The following is a 21424-nucleotide window of genomic DNA, read 5'->3' as shown; positions in this document are numbered from 1 at the left end:
TCTTCCCTCCCTTACGAAGCTCATCAAATTACCAATTTCATGGTTGATTTTTTTCCCTTTGCTCCTTTCTCCCCACAACTCATGTTCGCCACCTGCTCTTGTATTCTCTAAATAGGAAGGTGCGCTCTACCAGGGACTTGTAAGTGCCTAAAAAGCTATGCAGACTTTCTTCTTACAACAGAAACATCCACACATTTTGCCCCTCTCTGCATCTCCAGTCTTTTGCTTTCAATGTGCCGCTCATGTGTCAGCGATGGGACTGGCCCATCCTAACCGTGCAGCTCCTTTGCCTGGGTGCACCACCCAAATGTGCCCCATTGCAATGACATTGTTTGATATTTCTTCTGTTGCTCCCTGAATGACAAAATTAGCATTTTTTTTTTATGTTTCTTGCTTGCTCTCGACACCCCTTGGAATTACCGTCTCTTCTGAAATGCTTCTGCTCTCACTGCCTGCATTCATTCATAAGCACATGCATTTTAGCTTGAATAAAGGATGAGTCCCTTGCTCCGTTGCAACCCTTACTCTACCTCTGCTGATCTCTTTATTCTTATCCCGCTTGTCATGTGGGTTGCCCAGCATAAGTCTCAAGGCCTGACTCTCATGAATCTCAAAGCCATTTTACACAGCTCTGGCCATGTAAAGGTCCCTTGACGCTCGCACATATTGCACTTACACTGACATTAGCACTCTTTTACCTTGCTGCAAGCATGTTAAGGAGTTTAAAAGTAAATCAAATTAAGGCCCTCAGTTTTTAGTTACATGGAAACATTACTGGGCGGTTTAACACTGTCACTATTCATTTTCAATGCTTTTTAGCTCCACCCTCACTGTCCAAAACACCCGACAAGGTAAGCAGCCATCTGAGGATAGGCATTAGCCATCTGGGCATCCCTGCTTTGAAGTAGAGCTCAGTACATCATCACAGCTACTTATCATAGAAAATGACACATCTAGTCCAACCCCCTGCTCCAAGCAGGACCAGCCTCAACTACATCATCCCAGACAAGGCTTTGTCTAGCCAGGCCTTAAAAAGGATGGAGAGTCCACAACCTCTCTGGGGAGCCTGTTCCAGTGCTTCACCACCCTCCTAGTGAGAAAGTTTCTCCTAATATCCAACCTCAGCCTCCCTTGCTGTAGTTTGAACCCATTGCTCCTTGTCCTGCCATCTGCCCCCACGGAGAACAGCCCAGCTCCATCCTCTTTGCAACCCCCCTGCAGGGAGGTGAAGGCTGCTATTCAATCCCCCTCGGTCTTCTCTTCTGCAGACTAAATCAGCCCAGTTCCCTCAACCTCGTCTCTCAAGTTATATGCTCCAGCCCCCAAACTATTTCATAGCCCTCCACTGGACTCTCTCCAATGTGTCCACATCCTTTCTGTAGGGGGAGGCCTAAAACTGGACACAGGACTCCAGATGTGGCCTCACTGGTGCTGAATAGAGGAAGAATCACTGCCCTCGATCTGCTGGCAATGCTCCTACCAATGCAGCCCAGATGCCATTAGCGTTGTTGGCAATAAGGGCACACTGCTGGCTCATATCCATCTTAATGCCCACTGTCACCACCAGGTCCTTAACCTTCATATGTTAAGGAATGAATCCAATACATTATTCAGTCCACAAAGGAGGGGTGTGGAGGGGAATATCCAACAATGCTAAGTAATGTTGTGTCAGAAGCATCATCACCCAGAGGGTACCCAGGCCGCGTGCTTTTCATTTCACATCCTGCCTTCTCCGTGAAGGAGACGTGCAAAGAAAGGCCCACATTCATGCAAACTTTCAGATCCTCTTTGCAAACCACCAAGAACCGTCTCCACCGATGGGAAATCTTTGATCAATCACGCACGGATTGCCCACGTCGGGCTAGGTTTTAGTTAATGGTACAGCTCCCTACAACCATACATCTCAAGCGGCTTCAGCTGAAGGAAGCGAAGCCCGATGTTTATAGCAACCCACCTAATAATCAAATACAGTCAGGGAAGTGACAAACTGCTTATTTTCCCTCACATGAGGATTCCTATAAAGCTGCTGAAATATTCCATTTAAAAGTCATTTGCATGGTGATGTATGGGATGTTGACATAAATTGGGGGAAGCATCTTTATGAATGATTTCAGAGATTTCCCTGACAAAAAAAAAAGAGGAATCACAGGCAAGAATCTTCCCTGAATGGTTTAAGCAGCACCAAGTGCTAGAGGAAGGTAACAAGGAGACCCAAAATGGCTTGGAAGTTTAGGACCTGGATATAAAAGGGTCTTTGAGAAGCATCCTATGCTCAGGACCCATGAAAGTCTGTGGGATCGAAGGGGAGTTTACACTTCAAAGACCCGAAGCATCTCTGGAGGCAGGACCTGGGTTCGGAGCAGCACTCGATCGTTTAGGAGCTTAGCTGAGCCCCTTGGACATATGCAACCAAAATGTCTTAGCTTGGGCCCATTTCTCCTCTAAGTCGCGTCGCTTCATTGACATCACTAGGGTAAACAAAAGCAGAACCAACTCCAACTCCTCGATGCTAGAACAGATACTCGTTAAAAACAAACAAAAATAAATTCAAAATAAATCAAAATAAATAAAATACAAAAATAAAGAACAAATAAAGAACTGCTCAGTATTCCTCGGGAAAAACAAAATCACTGGACTTGAGAGCAACCTCTAGACGAATCCATTCCAGGTTAGGGCACAGCTTGACTATATTCAACCCTTGTCTTTGTCCTGGTAAATCAAAAGCCTTCTGCACTTCGCATCCCTTTCAATGCAAGTCTGAAACCTGGTTCTGCTCAAAGTGCAGCTGGTGTAAATCAGGAGTCCCCATGCAAGTCAGTGGGATTGTTCCAGTGAAAAGTGGCCTAACCCTGCAACGTCCATTCCTAAACCCTGCCAAGTTCACTCCACAAGCCCCGAAAATGAGAGCTGCAGGCAACTATGCGGTAACAGCAAAAACATTTGACTTTGAATTAATTCTTACAGTTAAGCGGGGGAAAAAAAGGTGCATTTCTTCTTCCCCACCCCCCCTGACCTTGAAACGGGTCAAATGGAGTAAACATCAGATGACGTCCCTACAGCTTCCACATGATACCAGCTGGCGCAGACAGGCTTGCGCCCAGTGGCGAGTGGTTTCTATATATGCCACTTGTGACCGAGACCTTCACTGTGGATGGATGCATCCCTTTTGTGGCAGAAGCTGGACATCAAGCAGACAGACTCTTTCCAAGAAGCAAAGACGGGACAATCAAGGGCCACCACAAGTTGGCTGTGTTTTGTTTGTAAGGGTCAAGTGTGCATCTGGCATTTCCAGCATAAGCCTGTATTGCCGTGTTATACCTAACAAATGCAACGAGGCTATCAGAGCTCATGGGGACAGATACGTTTTTGGGGGTAACGCTGTTAAACAGAGGATCAGGAGGCTTTGGGTACGGCAGGTCATGCTGCCCAAGGAGACAGGTAGATGCCGGGTCTGCACCCCACAAAGGCATCCGAGAGATATCCAGCTAGGAAGGCTGACCAGTTACCTAGGCCAAGAAATGGAAGCGGGGTGGGAAAGCTGGTTTTGCCAGGTGGAGGACTCAATAAGGCTGTAACGTTCAATTGATCCCATTTAACCATGGAGCTTTACCCCTCATAAACTGGGCACGGCACTCTGAGAATTGTATTTTTAAATCAAGTGAGTCACTCCTCCTTTCCCTGCCAGGAGCAGGATATCAGCTTGTGCATTCAAAATGCCCTCCCAGTTCACTGGAGAAATGAGCACCTTCTTGGAGGCTTGAATAAGTATGATTAATTGCTGAAAAGCTGAAGGGCTGAAGTTGGCAAAGCTGTGTAAGGCTTCTCGATGCCCATTTCCCGTTAAAATGAGGGAGGGCTGGAAATGTCAGCAGAAGGCTAGATCTTGCTAGGACTTCCAGTGTCTAGATAAGATAAGGAGACTTAGATAATCTGGCAATAAGGAGCGAGACTTTTTTTGGAAGACTGTCTAAAACCCCTGGGAACCCTGGGATCCCATGCATCCAAAAAAAAGCAATGCAAGAATGCTAAATTTGGGGTCTAACACCACTCCTTCTCATGAGCAATCTCGTTGAAGTTAATGGGATTTTCACCCTAATAAGGACTGCAGGACTGGGCACGAGGATGCAAAGGATATCAGAAACAGGTCTGAGCTCTTTGCTGTGACAGGCGATGACTGCATTTAATGGTCATTTAGTAACGCACTGTTCTCCAAGAGGCATCTAAAATTGCCTAAAACCTGGAGAGACTCCAGTGTAAGACTGGATCCGATACAAGAGGCGCGCCAACAAGCCAAATGCAGCCGTTCTTTACAGTGTAAATTCTTCGGGTCAGGGGCTGTCTTTGCATTACACGTGTGCACATTGCCGGGCTTGATTAGGGCTTCCCGATGTCCACACAATCCTCATAAATAATGATACCTTCTGGAGCAAGTCTGGCCAACAAGTTAGCTCGGGGATGAATCTGGCCTATACCTTTAGAGTTTCATCCATCCTATTCACTGCAGACTGCGCCCAGGCATCGAGCTACTAAATCCTGCGTCTCTAGTGCACCGATAACTTATCTGGGTTGCGCGGTGTACTTTTCTGGATCGGGAAACTGCTTTGCTTGCCAAGAACACACACACTTGTGAAAGGAGGAATCAAAGTGATAAGAAAAGTTTCAAAGAGCTATGCTGAGCTGGCTGGGGGAGACAAAGAAAATGCAGCTTGCCAGACAGGGAAGAAACAAGACTATTTACAGAACAGCAGTACTTAAGTAGGTCTGCAGACCCGGTGGGAGATTACAGTATATTAACCATACATAAGAGGAATGCAGCTGCAGAGAGGACTCCCCGCGTACGGCTATAGATCCCCGTGTGTTTGGATAAGAGGCGGTTAAACGCCTGCTCCTGTAAACACAAGTCACGTTTTGGATAGATAGGAGTTGTAAACTTTGCATTAAAATAGCTCAGTTGCCTTGAAGCGGATTCAGTCTTGGCAATCGCAAAGGGGGATTGAAAAAAGAGCTTGCCCTGGCAATTTCGGCTGGAGATCCAACTTTATTTATACTAAACCCAGACTGAACTCGACGTAATGGGCCGACGGAGTGGAGGAAGTGGCGATGAAGGGAGGCGAAGCTCGGACGGCAATTCATCACCCAGGCCGCAAAGACAACGCTCAAACAAGGCGCCGGGTCTGGCTTGCATCAAGGAAAGCCAGGAAACGCAGGGTTAAGGCTGGATTGAACTTTGTCCTTGAGTCACCTTGTGAGATCGTGCGCTCATAGGACCCCACACCAGCTGCAAAACCGCAGGCCTCGGTGGGATGACTTATTGCGTGGGTCGTGTGTGCTCGCACACGAGACGATAGGTCAGCAGATCTTCCCCATTTTTAACACTTCCCTTTCCCCGGCTCATAGCCAGCCTCCCACTGCCTTGGATAGTAGGGCCAGTCCCATCAGCTGCGTAGTAGCAACCTCTCAATGTGCTACCGTAAAGCACTGTCCAGTGTAGACGTGTGCCATCTCATTGACATCTACAGCACATCCCAGGCGACACGCAGCCCGACCCAACGGGCACGCTACCACTCAGACAGATATGCTACAGGCATTGCAATGCCCCCTACAAACCTCGCTGCCATGTAAGCAAGATGGGAGATTGTCAAGAAGCAGGATCAAGCGCCACCTTGTCTCATCTCTGATTGATGAATGGGTGGCTCATCCCTTTGGTTATACCTACCCCCGATAGATCTCCATTGACATATGTAGTCATCAAGGATGACTGTATCATTTTGGAAAGCAGGCCCATGCTCTAGATGCTTTCTACATGCACATGACATTTATCAGCGACGTTATCAGTCAAAAAAAAGCCGATATCAATTGTTCTTTTATTGGTGCTGATACGATATGGACCAATGTATCAATGCACCTCTACTGTCTAGGGTTGCCAACCCTCCAGGATTGCCCTGGAGTCTCCAGGAATTAGATAGAAATCTCTAGGAGACTGCTGAGAAGCACCTGGGAGAGAAACGATAGGGGATTCATTAAATTAAATATTAAATGTTGAATCTGATTTATACAGTAGTCCGGTGGGTTTTTAAAACAGTCATGTGCATTTGCTTTCCTGACATAAAGTCTATGCACCATAATCCATAACGGATATGCGCAAGCACGTGGGCACGTTCGCGTTGTATGTCACGGGCATGGTGGCGTTGTCTCTTTAGTCTACTAACGACGCTACACGAGATGCTCATTGCTCATAGCTCGTTGCTATTGCATAGTAGCGTAGGGAAAAAAGACGCATGCGGCAACCGTACTGCAAAGTAATGCCAGTTACTGCACAGTTATTTAACACTTGACTGTGCAAGTACTAAATGACTGCGCAGTAACAACTGCACAGCCCTCCATTCGCGTAGACACGGCCAGCGAGTAGCGTATTAACGTCATTAATGTCTTTATGGCATGTGATGAAACCTCCTGGAATAGAGTCAAAGAGTTGGCAACCTTAGGTCTATCCCCACCTCTTCCACAGACTCAGTGCGTGGCCCCAGGCAAATCACCTCACCTCTCCGCTCCTTACTTTCCATTTCTATGTGTCCGTCTCCTGCACTTAGTCTGTAAGACTGGGATTGCTGCCTACCACACATCTCTACAGCTTTTAGTACAACAGAGCTCCAATCTGGGTTCTGCCCTGTAGGCACTGTTCGGATACAAATAATAAGTAATAATGGGAAAGGCTAATTGGCTCGCTAATTGATTGTCAACGTGCGCAAGAACCAAATTTATGTAGTCTCTCTCCTTAAAATATGCATTTGGAAAAAAAAAAAAGCCACTGTAGGTAATTGAGCAGCTAGTGCTTTATCCAACTAAGAAAGAAAATCCTCCGAACATAGTCATGACTCAGCAGAGTCTGGGACATTTCATTAAAGGAGAAACAAAAAAAAGAAGAATAAAACTACTGAGTAATAAAAATGCAAAAAAGAAACACAAACCTAGGACGCTGCTAGGTTTGGATATTGCTGAGGATGCATATAGGCTTTTATCTCTGGCGGTAGGGGACAGAACTAGGAACAATTGTCTCGCATTTAAGTAGGGGAAAATTTAGGGTGGAGGTTAGGAGAAACTTTCTGACTCTTGAGGTTGGTCAAGCACTGGAACAGGCGACCTAGAGAAGCTGTGGGATCTCCATCTCTGGAAAATGCCAAGAGCAGGTTGGCTAGAAATTTGACTGAGATGGTTTTGTCAAGCAGCAGGATGGACAGATGGCATCATGCAGCTAGACTCTTCTCCGTGGTGACAGATGGCAGAACAAGGAGCAACGGGCTCCAGTTGCAGCAAGGGAGGTTTAGGTTGGATATTAGGAAAAACTCTCTCACTAAGAGGGTGGTGAAACACTGGAAGAAGTCACCCAAAGAGGTGGTGCAATCTCCATCCTTGGGGGTTTTGAAGACCCGGGTAGACAAAGCCTTGGCTGGGATGATGGAGTTGGGGCTGGTCCTGCTTGGCGCAGGGGGTTGCACTAGATGTGACCTCCTGAGGTCTCTTCCAACTTCCCAATTTTCTATTAGTCTATGTTTCGATGCAGTCCCTTTCAGCTCTACTTTTCTATGAGCCAATGAACCTAAATGGATCTTTTCCCGTAACACCATCCATGCCTTGTCGTGGTCTCGTAAAACAAACGTGACCCCCAACCTGCACTCTTGCAACTCAAGTTTGGGCTTGGTGTGGGAACCACACGTCTTATGGCAAAGGCGATGAACAGGGCTTGATTTTCACCTTGCTCGGTCCAATGCAGACCAGGAGGGACTCCGCTGATATCAACATGTTGGCTGCTGTAAACCAGGCAAGCATCAGGCCAAGAAGCTGAGGTTGAAATCCTGGTTCCCATGAAGCCCCTGGTGAAAGTCCCATTGGTGTCATGAAAATCATCCCTTTAACGTCCAAGTGACCAGTTCGAGTGTGGTTCTGGTGAGCAATGGCCCAAAGCTAAAGGAAAGGGGGGAAAAAGAAAACCCCTACTTTTGCTCTGGTAGGTCTCACCAGAATTGCAAAAAAGACACACTAGTTGAGACAGACCAAGCTGTCTAGTCCCTTGGAGAGGTGGACCACTAAACTGGACCGGACCTGAGGAACGACCTGGTAAAATATTCCCTGTATTTGTTTTGTGTTCGATAAGAGACGAGAGCCTCCAAGGTAGTTAATCAGGCACCTCCTATAAGCCCTGTATTCGCATCAAAGAAATATGATTCAGCTCAGAGTGAAATTTTTACTGCAGCTTTATAAACCTTTAAGAAACAGAGGTTCATAACGGAACGGCTGAGAGACTGTTAGCTACAGCAGAGCGATGCTAGCAGCCGCTACTTCAATAAAAGTGTTTATAGCAAAAGCATATGCTCAAAATTGCGGAAACAATGTTCAGGATCACTGATAAAGGGAAAACACGGCAACTACATTTCAAACAAGGGGCTCCTTCGGCTTCATTTCTTCAGCGCTCGTGGCGATAAAGCTGAAACTATTATTGAGAAGCGAAACAAATGCATTCCCAGCCTGTTTATAGGCATGGTATTTACAGCGCTCTCGGGAAAGGAGCAGACGTCGGAGGACACTGAGATAGAAGAAAAGGTACCGTCCCGGGGTGCGCCACGTTTGCTTGCAAGCGCCCCCAACGCCTGCCACGGGGGCAGAGGACCAAGGCTGCTGAACAAGAACCAAGCCAATAACCTCCCAAAGTGACGAGGCTTACAGAAAATGGACAGGATACATTTTCCCCGGAGTTGCTCAGTGCCACCCAACCTTTCAAGCAATAAAATGAACTGAGCCTAATGTACAGATCGGCTCTAAGCCTTTCGGGCCCTGCTGCACCGTCTTAAAAACAAAATGATAGTGTGCATTTGCCGTTGGAGACTCCAGACAAACGCTCTTATAGAAAAGGCTCAGTAATAAGAGGTTGGTGATACACAAGGTATTTAGGGCTTGTGAAGCCTCAAGCTGGCATACAAGTCAACCAGGAGCTACATACGTGGAGCTGAATCAGGAATAGGGGCCTGTCTTTATTAAACCGAAGCAGGTCACCACCTCTTTCCTACTCCCTACAGCTCACAAGTGAACTCCTGGCTCTTCTGAACTCTCCAACTTCAACCGGGTGATGATGTCAAGCCCAGGATTTCAATTAACTCTTTAAAATTAATCTGGCAGCATCCTTAATTATAAAACAAATTAAGAAACAAAGCGGGTCGATACTGCCCTCTGAGAGAAATGCTTTGACTTCTCTCGGCTAAGCGGGTAATGCAAAGTAAGAGTCAGCTGGGCCGACATGCTCACGGGCATGGCAGCACAAAACAAATGTGCATCTCCGTTCCTCCTTATTTTAGGGTTTATCCCCAAACTTGTGCCTGTAGCAGATTAAACCTTCCCCACCAAGTTGTGCTGTTGACCTTCAGGGAGCAAGGACTATTTATGGGAGCAATTTTTTGGGGGGTAGAAATCAATCACCCGGCTTAAAAGTCCATACTGAGTTTGAGATTCCCCCAGTGCTGGCAGGAGAGGAAGCGTGACCTCCGCTTGCGAGCAATGCTACTGATTGAACATAGACGGTGCTGCTCCAAGACGACAGCCATGTCACCTCTATATAAAACCTTCAACTAAGTTAAGGGGTAAGAAGGACCATAGCAGAAGAGAATAGATTTCATAGATGTGAAATCTATTCTCTTCCACTGTGGTCCTTCTTTCTTATACCTTAACTTAGTTCAGGGAGATTGAAGGGTAAAAAGGATGGGGACTGGAATTGCATAAGGACCTACCACTACTTGGGAAGCCCAGGATGGCTCCTTTACTGCACTTGATAAAGGATAGGCAGAAGTTAGGACCACAACCACTTTCCTACTAGAAAGCAGGTCAGTGATGCAGGATGAAACCTATGGAGCCCCCCAAGCTGCCCAGGGAAGGGCAGTACAACTGCACCTGGAGTTTCTTCCCCCCCATACTTCTTGTTCAGAGCAAGCTGTATGCTTCTACCTTGCATGGTGCATAACTGTTGGCTTAGCATCATAAAAAATGAGGGTTGGAAGGGACCTCAGGGGGTCACATCTAGTGCAACCGCCTGCTCCAAGCAGGACCAGCCCCAACTACATCCTTCCAGCCAGGGCTTTGTCTAGCCGAGTCTTAAAAACCTGCAAGGATGGAGAGTGCACCACCTCTCTAGGTAACCCATCCCAGTGCGTCACACCCCTCCTGGTGAGAAAGTTTTTCCTAATATCCAACCTAAACCTCCCTTGCTGCAACTTGAGACTTCTCATCCGCTGTGCTCAGCTCCAAGCCTGCTCTGTCCCTCCTGCAGGAGGAGGCGAGACACAACCTGGTGTCACTCGCTCCACGGTTTGTTTTCCAGTCCTTTCCTTATCCATCATTTTCAATGAGAATCAATCAATTGATGGTTTTGCTGCCTCGCCCCATCAGGATGACACTGGAGCTACAGCCAGGCTCTCCGCACCGGTGGGATTCATATGCAAATCCTTGTACATCCAGCTTAGTCTCCTGGGATTTAATTGGGGCTTGTCTGAACAAAAATATCAAAACCAACGTGTGGGTGAAACACAAGCGTGGTGGGGATAACGAGTGCAGCCGGCAAGCTTCTCAGGGGCTGCGGGGACTTTCCCCACGCGCTCCAATTTGTACCGTTCATCAAACATCATCGCTAATCAAACTCTTCAGGCTTCTGCAACATGACAGCTACTGCAAACACCATGAACCAGAACTTGCACTTTGCTTTTCCTCCATGAAAATTCACAAGGTTAGATAACTCAAGCAACTCTCTCCTAGTTTATATAGCAACTGTGGACAAAGGAGGTGAGATTTGCCAACCTAATTTATAGTCACCTTTAAAAAAAATAAAAATCTAATGTCATCCTATTTTTCCAGGCTGCCTTCAACGGTGCTGCTTCTAAGCAAAATCGCTAGACGCTAGTAGCTTTGTGAAAGGACACAGCTCCCATCTGTCAGTAGCAATGGGTGAAATTAGATCTCAAATCTGTGCATTTAATCCATTGCCAAACTAGTCAAACTGGTACAGTGCTCACAGCAGATTTTATTAAAGGAAAGAAAGAAGGAAATTGGCTCCTACAGATGCATCTTATCAAATCTCTACCCAAAAAATGCCAGCTCCAAAGTGACCACTACAATATTTCAGTGCAACAGGAGGTTTTGAAGAGTTTTGGAAGACTATATGGAGCTAATCAGTGACTAATTCATTTCCAATTTGTCTGTATGCAGGCTGATGACTTCTAATTGCCAGTTCAGAGAAATACTGCATGCACTCTGATGATTTTAACTCATTCCAAGCCTTCTTAAAATGAACTAATAGGAAAGGCACATAATAATTTCCCTTCTGCCCCAGGAAGCTCAATATTCCCTGAGAAGTATGATCTTACTTAAATGGCAAAGCCGTTACAGCTGGATTAAAGGATGGGATGTGATGCCAGATGCTACCTTAAGAATCAACGGCCAAGCCTTGACTAACGTTCTCCGAAAACAGCTGTGTAAATAGAGGTAACATATTTTTTGCGTGAGTTTTAATGCTGGTGGCAAAGATTTCAGTTATACAGTTTGGAGGCACTGCTGGTTTGAATCTGCACTAGAATGCATCGCAGGTTTGCTCTGGTATTAAAAATAGTCAGTGATTGACTACTGATCTTCCTGCATTCCCCAAGACCTCCATACTAGAGCTGCTCCAGTTTTACACCCATGTAAATCCAAGGTGAATCAGGAGTGTGGTGTGCAACCAAGCAGCAAACCAACGAGTCTCCACATTTCGTTGCCAGTTGCAGCAGCTGAAAACCTTACAAGCCTGACGTAAAACTTGCAACACAATTAGTGTGATTCCCGTTCCCCTAGCAGAGTCATGCCAGTGAGAGAGGAATATCAGGCTTGCCGTGTAGATAGTTCATGACAGCTGAATTTAAGGACCCTACTTCCAAGGAGGTCTAGGAGAATATTGCCAATTGACCTCCAGGGAGTAGCTCTGGGACCCGGTTTTTAAAATAATGAGCTGCAGAGCAAAGAGTGGGACGCGAGCCATAACGAACTCCCCACGCTTACATGACCCCGGGCAATGCCGTGGCCAAGTTCAGCGACTGCAACTTTAGAAGGAAGTCTCACTGTGGATAAAGCTCAACAACTGTGTAAAAATAAAATTTAAAAGAAAAAAAAAATTAAATCAAGTTAAATTCACCCTAAATTGGCATTGAGGAAAAAGATCTTTGCCCAGCTTAGTAGCGTATTCCACAACACGCATTTGCAAAAACGCTATTAGGATTTTGCTATAGAGGTGACCTAGAACGGCAGGACCAAATCTTCATATGGTGTGTGTAAATCAGTGCGGCGCCATTCACCTGCTGATCCACGCCATCCAAATGCATATGGGTACAGCTGGAAAAAAGATGCGAATAAAACTTGTGAATAAATGAAGTTGTATGTATTGGCTCCATTCAAACCGGAGGTGGAAAAACCTAAGGACTCAATAATGGAACATTATAAAGCAGCTTGAGGGTTTGTTTCCTAAGTCGGTTAATGTGCAGCTAATTGCAAGTTATGGGCTGGGGGAATAAAAGAGAAAGTGAGAGAAAATATCTAATAAGTACAACAAATACATCACTTATAATCTGGGGTGGGGGGAGGGAGGGAACTGGAGTCAAGGCAAACTTGTCTCTAAAAGTCTTATCAATAGGTAGCACATAGTAGAGAATAATGGGGGAAAAAACCATGCAAAAAATTAAACTGAATTTGGGGGGAACGTCTCTAAATAGTGAATATTGTGATGGCAGAGTTAGCTGTTGAGCCATTAGGTCTTCATGGAAATAAGAGCACTATGCAAATTAAAGAGAAGGATAGAGAGGGATATGCAAAAAAAATCTATGTGCATTTGCCAATTTATTCTCTGTAGCACCTCCTGGGTTTCCAGTTTAAGCCTTTACTCAGCAAAGATTCATAACTGCAGTGAATATTGCAAGGATCTTGTAATGGAGGTAACTATCCACCAGGGACGGAGAAGAAGCGCCTGTCAGGATGCAGTCCTGGGTCACATACTCCTTGGTATAAGCCACAGGAAGTCAATGAGGAGAGAGCAGAAGTGTTATAGGACCTTATATATTGACACAAAAATCAGACGTTCATTAGCATTATTAAGCACGCTGCCTATTTTAACAATGAACTCATTTCAGAGGATGCAATTTAATTATCTGTATTTATGCCCTCGACTTCACACACTTCATTTTGCTTGAACATGAGTTTCACCTTCTGGTTTTCATACATCTCCCTTTCTCGTCCTTATGCAACAGCAGCACACTCATGCCGGGGTTCAAGTGCGCTCGTAGCCCAGGCTACTCCCCGGTCACTTCAATGACCGCATTTCACTGCAGCATCTCAACTTCCATTTGTTTAAATTTTCAGACTCTTCTGTTTGCAAATGATCACTGCAAAAAAAAAAAATGCGAGCCGAGTACAAACTACCACCTGTTGGACTCTGCAAAGGGTTTGAAACAATGGCTCTTAGCCAGCTCACTACCCGTGGACTGCAGGGTTGCACAGCTTTGGAATTTCTCACCTTTCCCAAAACAGAAATTAAGTATTTTTGCTATAGAAAAAACAGTTTTGGAGACAGTCCATACAAGCTTCCAGGACAGAAGGAAAAAGGTATTGCGCAGAAATAGCAATAAATTAACATTGCTGGGGAATCTCGATGTTGGGCTCAGAAAATAGGAACAATTCGTTTAGAATTGGGTGCCGTCGTGCAAGAGAGTTTATGGGGTCCTTGTAAGGCTGCATATTGCTATACTCCAACTACTTTTCTTTGATTTTTTAAGAAAAGCTCATTAGTTGTATTGAGTCAACACTGAATACTGACAGCGAAGGATCTAAGACGGCGATGCCTGCGGCCTACATACTTTGGAGAAGTGGCGTTTTCCAATTGCTCGTAATTCAGCAAAGGATTCAGCTAAGAGCATGTCACCTGCCTCTCTCATTATATTTGGGGAGGACTGCGGCTGCTCAGCAGCTCTCAGGATTGTAGGAGAGCTTTACCAACATTTCTCCCGTGCAAGTGAAATGAATTGTTGGACGCGGCATTTCTTTTCACACGAGGCAAACTGCGATTCTGGTTTTCCTCTGGCAAAACACCCAGTGAGTCACCGGGAGTTTAAGTCTGGGAAAAAACAGAGCAAAGACACCATGATGAGCCTCTTTGAGCCCATCGTAGAAATCAGACATGCACAAAAAACATGAAAGATTGAAGTCTGGCTGGGCCTAAACTTTCAAAAACTGTCTATTATGGGGGACACTGGACAATTTTACTGCGTAGGCTAAAACATTAGGCAACAAGAACGAGCGTGGACGGCTGTTCATGGTAGCGTCAGTGGGAATACGAACTCTGCGACAAGACGCTAAAAGACAAATGCAAAGGCCCCCCGTCAGAAAGTCCCTGTGAATATAACTCGGTGGCAAACTTCTTAAGTAATCCTGATCAACAGTCCTGGTCTCTGGAGAAGACCTGAGCTATTCGGAGCAACATATTACTGAACAAAAAGGAGATCTTATCGTCCAAAACTAATTAAGTCCTTATTTATGTCCTTTGTTTCCCTTCAGAAGAGACCGAACCCAAGCTCCTAGCTTCCAGGAATCTCATGTGCTTGCTTCCTATAAATCATCTGAGGATCTTTATGTTACAGGATGCAAAATGACCCTAGAGACTCAAGGTCTGATGCTACAAGGGAGTCTCTCGCTGAGGCCAGTCCTAAGGCTTGAGCAATGTCTTGCAAAGAAAAATATAAGAGAGATGGAGAGGTGCTCAGAGTCTCTGGTGATAGGGGTCAAACAACAGACTAGCAGAATTCAGGCGTGGAAGTCCACGTGGCTTCGAGGCTCTTTGAGTACATGAGATCTCTTTTATTAGACCAACTAAACTATCGTCCAACTATTCAGGTGGTCTACTAAAAGATATCACACGTACTCAAAGAACCTGGCCTGCCTTTGTCCTTTGACCAACGCAGCTACAACCAAAAACCCACGTGGCTTCGACACACTTTGGCAGCTGGTTATGTGAGAGACTAAGACAAGACAGGGTTTCCACGGTCAAGAAATGGAGCTTTTATGGAAAACTAAATGGCTACCCAGTGCTCTTGTCTCACCGAAACCTGCTGGCAAAGCTGAGACTCTGCATTCGGATGATGAGGAAAGCCAGGATTTAATTGCTATTCGGGATTACACGGTGAGTTACAGTACGTTTCCTTGCACAAATCCTACAGCAAAATTCTGCTCGGTTTTAGCAACGACCGTGAAGTCAGCATTCGGTGTGCCCGCACATTAAACTGCTCTGCATCCCGTTGACCATGCTACTGACCATCCACCTATTACTCATTCATTAATCAACAATCAGCCAGGATCTTAAGAACAGGCCAAATCCACCGACACACAAAATGCATGGACAGCCACAGATGGGATAAAACGTGCCTGAAATGTTATCAGCAGTAAAATATGCATTCAAAGAAACCACACGCACCATGCCGAGTGTTTCTGTGGAACTGCCAATTACTGCAACGCTTGTAATTAAGAACCAGGAAAGAACCCTACAAAAATTCAAAAACAAAACCTTGCACTATACCACATAACATACCCCAGTACACAAACTCCCACCCACAGTCCTCTAAAAATAAACCTATGTAGGAGATCCAGCACTGAAGAAAATAACTAAGTTGGATTCCAAGTATATTTAAAAAAAAAAAGCAAATAAGTAAAATCAATAATGACAGAGAGAAAAATCTTTTTAAACTTTACGGTGCAGAATTCAATTTCAACCCTTGCTCAGGCTACATTTGGGCCCTTTATTGGTTTGGTGCTATCGCATGTAATTAGTTTAGCGTTGAAATAGTCCGAAAGACAGCGCCGAGTTGTTTTAAAGGAGTCTAGTCCCATGTTCAAAACACAATTTACTAAACCGAAGGGCAAGCGCATTATGATTTAGCAACAGCATGACAAAAATCCATGATCTATCAGCATGCCGCATCCAACGCAAGCCTAGCCTCCTGGTCCCTTACTCTTTCGATGAAATTGCAATGGTCAAACACAGTTCGGCTTTTATTGTATGCAACCGGGTCCATGTCCCATTGTGAGGCTTCAAGCCGGCGTTGGTATTAATAATGAACCATGCCATCGGGGGCGAGTGGGGGGATCTTGGAAAGTTCTTCCCAGCTACTAATTGCAGAATCGAGACCATTAAAAGATATAAGTGCATCGTTTCTTAACTGGGCACTGCACGCCGCGCCAGATTTTATACAATTCACATGCACTTCTGGAGGGCGGGTGCCACCTGCCAGCCATGCTCAGGATGCTTGACCTTCGACTTCCCAGTAAACTGATCCAGCGCCCACCTGTCTGACATGAGACCCATGCAAAAGCTTTTTTTATCCATGGGTAAGCCCTGTGGTAACCCCTTTTTGCTTACCCCACAGAAACAGGCCAAGCTTTTGACCCATATACTTAGGGCTTCCACCTGCTGCTGGGTCACAGAGCCAGGCCATCCGCAACTATTTCGAGCTGGGGGGCTTGCTTTCCCAGCTAAAACGAGCTGGCCTGACAAAGGTCTCAGCAAGTCAGAAATCTACCCGTTAAATGAGTCATTAAACGAAGCATTTGCCCTTTTTGGAACAGATGCAACCGTATACACAGGACGAGCCATTGCTATGGGATTGATTCGGCACCGCAGAAAGTTTGCCTCTGTCTTCAGCGAGCGCCGTGTCGGACCCCGCAAGCAGCCATCTGACCCATACATACGGAGATGGGGAGAGTAGTTTGTTCGACGGTAGAAGGTGGCGGTTTGCAATTAAAAACCACAGTAAGATTGCAAAGAGAGTGCTTTATGGGCTGCTGAAGGAGTTGTCCCTCCATCCCAGCCCGCTGGTATGTGGATGATATTCCTGCGCTGGGCTGTTGAGGGAGTCGCACACAAGTCTGGGAGCATCGGGCCTGAGCAAGAGCCTATCCAGCCAAGGAGCACTGAAACTACTAGTGGGGAGGACTGCATGGCACCTCCACTGCAAGGAGCGTGAAAGATTCGGAGTCCAACAACACAGCATCGAGCAGGAGAAGGCAGGAGGATTGCTAGGGGAGGAAAGAGGGCTTCCCTCCCCAGAAATAAAATCACCAAGACAAAGAACCGCTTTTGCTTCAAGGAAAAGCATAACCATCCTTCTGTGCTGAAGGGGATGCTGCATCCCAGGTGACGGGGCCCTTCCATACAGCTTTTACAAGCTTAGCAAGTCACTCCCTTGCTTTGCAGACTTGAAGGGGCTTTTAATGCAAAGCAGCTCATTATCGCAGTTGGTGCATTCGAGCTTCGGTAAGGAGGGCGATTCACACGCGCGGAAATTGCGTAATTGGTTAGAAGCCACCTCTGTGCACCTGCCGTTTCTTTCATGTCCTTCTCCTCCCCTCCCAGGACAGGTGCTCCCCCAACCCTGGCCCTTGTTCCACCTCCTCGCCCACCCTGCTCCCCTCTCTCTTCCTGCCCGGCTGCTTTTTACGGTTCACAAAAATGCTTTGGTGGCATTCCTTCCAAAGCCGTCTGACCTTGAAGTGCGTGCAAGCTGAACTGCAGACAATACTTCGAGCCCGGCGCAGTCATTTGGGCTGAGCATTGTTTCGCCAGCGAGACGCAGAGCTGTTCTCCAAGTTTTGCACTGGTAGACAAAGCCTCAGATAGCTCCTACGACACAATCGCCGATGTTATTCCTCCCTCTAGCTTTAAGAAAGTTAGTCGGGATTGAAAGCTCAATTTTGCTAGGAAGAACGCATCTGCCAGCGATTGCAAGCAGGGAAAACTACAGAAAGCTCAGTGCTGATTTTACAATGTAGAAAAACAATCCGAGATATAAACGCTCGAGCAAAAAAAAAAAAAGTTTTCTGTTTCCCCATCTCAGCTGGCAATACGCCGATAGCACAGAGCAAAATCAGTTCTATCAGATGGCGTCTCGTTATTCACCACTATTATGTCACACTGATGACTTTGTAGAGGATTTTCCCCCCTCTAAATTCAATAGCAGGATTTCAGAAAGATGTTCAAACATCAAGTCCTATTGAAAAATAAAGTACAGTAACACAGCCCAGTGGCTTGAATGCAATTACCACTCCAAAGGAAACATAGGAGGAGGCTGGATGAATACCTCGTTGAGCTCATTTGAGCCCAATTACCTCCTGCCCATGGCTGGGGACCCCACTTGATGAATTTATAGGTCCCTTCTGGTCCTTCTTTCTATGATTTCTATGACCTCTACATGAAACTCACTCTCTCAAGGAAGATGCCAGGTTCTCTTCTTGGATCTGAAGGTCAACCTTGTCAATGCTGGTGGATTATCAATCTGGTCAATGATGGATTATCAATCCAGAGTGTAATACCAAATTTGTCAATGCTGGTGGATTACCAATCTGGTCAATACTGGATTATCGATCCAGCATGTAATACCAAATTTGTTAATGCTGGTGGATTATCAATCTGGTCCAGCATGTAATATAAGAGGTAAAAGACAATGCCTAACCAAAAAGCTTATTTCCTCCCTGTCCAACATAAAAACCTACTTTAAAGGGGACAGAAAATATCTCCGGATTCATTGACTGCTTACATATAGGGCTGTGGGGATGGCATCCTTAAAGCAGTTCATTAGTTGTTTTTTTTTTTTTTTATATGGCATCACTCCCTACCCCTCATATTTACTTGCCCAAATCAAAGAAACAGTTACTTGGTTTTCACTCGTCTCTATTCTAGTTTCATATCTGCAAGGCCCATGCTCCTCTCACCCAGCTGTCTGTCAGAAATATGTCCACCAAAGTCACCTTGCCTGCTGAGAAGCAACTTTAAAAGAGGGGAGAGTCCCAGCCATAAAGTTTGCAGGGTTGCTCGACAAGCCTCTCCCTATAATGGATTGCAGAAGCATTTGGAAAGGTCCGAGCCAGCGTCCGAGCTGGCAGGGCTAAGGAAAACAGTGATCTCAGATGCTCACTGGTTTCTTTGGTTAATGCAAACTAAATCAATAATCACCATATTAATAAATAACGCTTCTAATAGCAATGGCAGGATATAGGCAGCCAACTCCTGGCAGGTACAAAGGAAGTGGAAAAGCATTAATTATCTGCACAATGTCAGCGTGACTTAACTGACACGTTTACATGTGCAATAAAGCTACAAGCTCGGTTCCTGAGGATCATCAAGAGAGACTGACAACGCTTTGCTTTCACAAAAGGCTTCCTCCCGCATGTTTTTGTCGCTGAAATTCAATTTTCTAGTTGTCACAACTGCAAGGAACAGGTTGCTTTAAAAAACATAAAAAAATTGGAAGGAAAAAAAAAGAAAGCATGGAGGGTACCAAGGGGAAGGGGCAGAGCTGGAGGGATTTAACTGCTTTCCCCCACTCAGAGCCAAAGAGAATACGACTCAGACCCGAGCCTCCGGTCCCCAGCACAAAGGGGCAAGCATCAGCCCAGCCTTGCACAACCAGTTCAAATCCAACACGACATAACACACTCGCACGCTCAGGCGGCCCGAGCTCTCGCCTATAAACAGGTCAAGGCTTCTGGCTGGTCCCAAACACCCCACAGCTTTCAAAATAAATAAGGAGGGAGGGATAAGGGGGGGCCTTTAAACTTTGCTCTTTTCCACCCCTCTGCCAAATGAGCGAAAGTTGAAGGGACTCGGATTTTCCTGCGTCTTTCTGCAGGTCCCCCTCCCCTCCCTCCAGGATGCACTGGAGGATGCACGAGGCTTATGTGCATTGTCTCTACCCCCTCCACCTTAATTCAGCATTACGAGGGGTTTCTTGATGTGATGCACACCTTGGGAAGAACCTGCCCCTGCCACATTCGGTAGGACGCACACAGCTCAGCTCTTTGTGTTTTAGCGCAGCACGAGAGGCTCCCAACACCGGTGCTCCCGGCTCCCAGCGCCGGGAACCCGCTTGCCCCACACCAAACTCAGGACAGTTTCAGGCTGGGCAAAGGGACCTGCTCTCTGGCCCGGCCTCCTGACCTCTGGAGCCCCTTGGAGAGCTGCAGCCTGCCCTGCTCCGCTGCGGGCCTGACTTCAAGGGGCAGCAAGGGGGGACCCTTACCCAGCCAAGCCTTGCCCTCACCCAGCCAAGCTTTGCTCTCTCCACCAGCAAGGGGGGATTCTCACCCAGCCAAGCCTTGCCCTCACCCAGCAAAGCCTTGCTCTCTCCACCAGCAAGGGGGGACCCTCACCCAGCCAAGCTTTTTTCTCTCCACCAGCAAGGGGGGATCCTCACCCAGCCAAGCCTTGCTCTCTCCACCAGCAAGGGGGGACCCTCACCCAGCCAAGCCTTGCTCTCTCCACCAGCAAGGGGGGATCCTCACCCAGTCAAGCCTTGCTCTCTCCACCAGCAAAGGGGGGACCCTCACCCAGCCAAGCCTTGCTCTCTTCGCCAGCCCCCCACGATGGGGGTTTCATCTGCTTAGGGGCCGAGTGGGGAGAAGGATCAAGGGGCAGCATCCCCGGGGGGAGTGGGGGAAAGGATATGGGTTACAGACCAGTTTGAGGCACCAGCTGCGCGGCCGGGTGGTTTGCTTGAGGCAGAAGAAGACGGTGGGCGCCAGTGCCGGGTAAGGGACCTGTTCCTCCTCCTCTGAGCCCAACTCCCGAGCCGGATCCCGGGTGGGGGAGCCCCCCGAGCCCAGGCTGCCCTGGATCGACTTGCAGGCGCTGAGAGCATCCTCGTCCTCCCCGGGCCGGGGCGCCTGGCTGGGGAGGGAGGCTATGGGCACCCGCACCTCCTCGCTCGCCGGCGGCTGGAAGGGCTCTCTCCTCTCGCCATCAGTCATGATAGCAGCCGGGACCTGCGGGGCCAGCAGCAGGGGGGACAAGGTCACTCGGGGCGGGGTGGAGGAGGCGGAAGAAGGGGACCCACGGAGAAGGGGAGGCAGGAGCCGGAGGGGGAGAGGAGAGGAGGGGAAGGGGAGGAGGGCTCCCACCTGGACAGCAGAACAAAGGGGGGAAACCAAGTCCGTGCCACCCCCTCGCATGGGGGCGAGAGGCGCCTGCCCCCCACCTCCCGAGGGCTGGGGGCTCGCTCGGGACTAAGCCCTGCCTGGCGCGAGCAAGTTTGCCGAGGGATGCGGGAGGAGCAGCGCAATCCGGGGCAGGGGGCAGCTGGATGCAGGGATGGATGGATGGTTTGGTGGGGGTTGTCCCTTGCTAGGAGGGGAGGGGAGGGGAGGGGAGGGAAGGGGCGTCTCACCTCGGTGTGTCGGACCGCGGGCTTCCCACACGCATAGCCGCGCCCTGCGGTTCACACGCGCCCCGGCGCGCGAGGGCAGGGGCCGCCGGGCTCAGTCCCCCGGGCCGGGGCAGCCCAGCCTCGCCCGTGCGCGCAGGAAACTTCGCGGAGCCGGGGGAGGA

The 21424-nt window shown here is 47.5% G+C and overlaps 1 protein-coding gene across 1 annotated transcript in view; it reads right to left on the bottom strand.

The window, feature by feature from the left end:
• CACNA1H (calcium voltage-gated channel subunit alpha1 H) overlaps positions 1-21133 on the bottom strand; it is a 400429-nt gene extending 379296 nt beyond the window's left edge. Inside the window, exons 1-2 of the mRNA XM_025204646.1 lie at positions 20998-21133; positions 20546-20862 (exon numbers count right to left, since the gene is read on the bottom strand). Coding sequence (XP_025060431.1) covers positions 20546-20862; positions 20998-21048 — 368 coding nt within the window. The 5' untranslated portion in view covers positions 21049-21133. The remainder of the gene's footprint in view (positions 1-20545; positions 20863-20997) is intronic.
• Between the last annotated feature and the right edge of the window lie 291 nt (positions 21134-21424).

The sequence above is a fragment of the Alligator sinensis genome, unplaced genomic scaffold (assembly GCF_000455745.1).
Source record: "Alligator sinensis unplaced genomic scaffold, ASM45574v1 scaffold1283_1, whole genome shotgun sequence".
Taxonomy (NCBI): Eukaryota; Metazoa; Chordata; order Crocodylia; family Alligatoridae; genus Alligator; species Alligator sinensis.
This window is presented reverse-complemented; position numbering and strand designations above follow the sequence as displayed.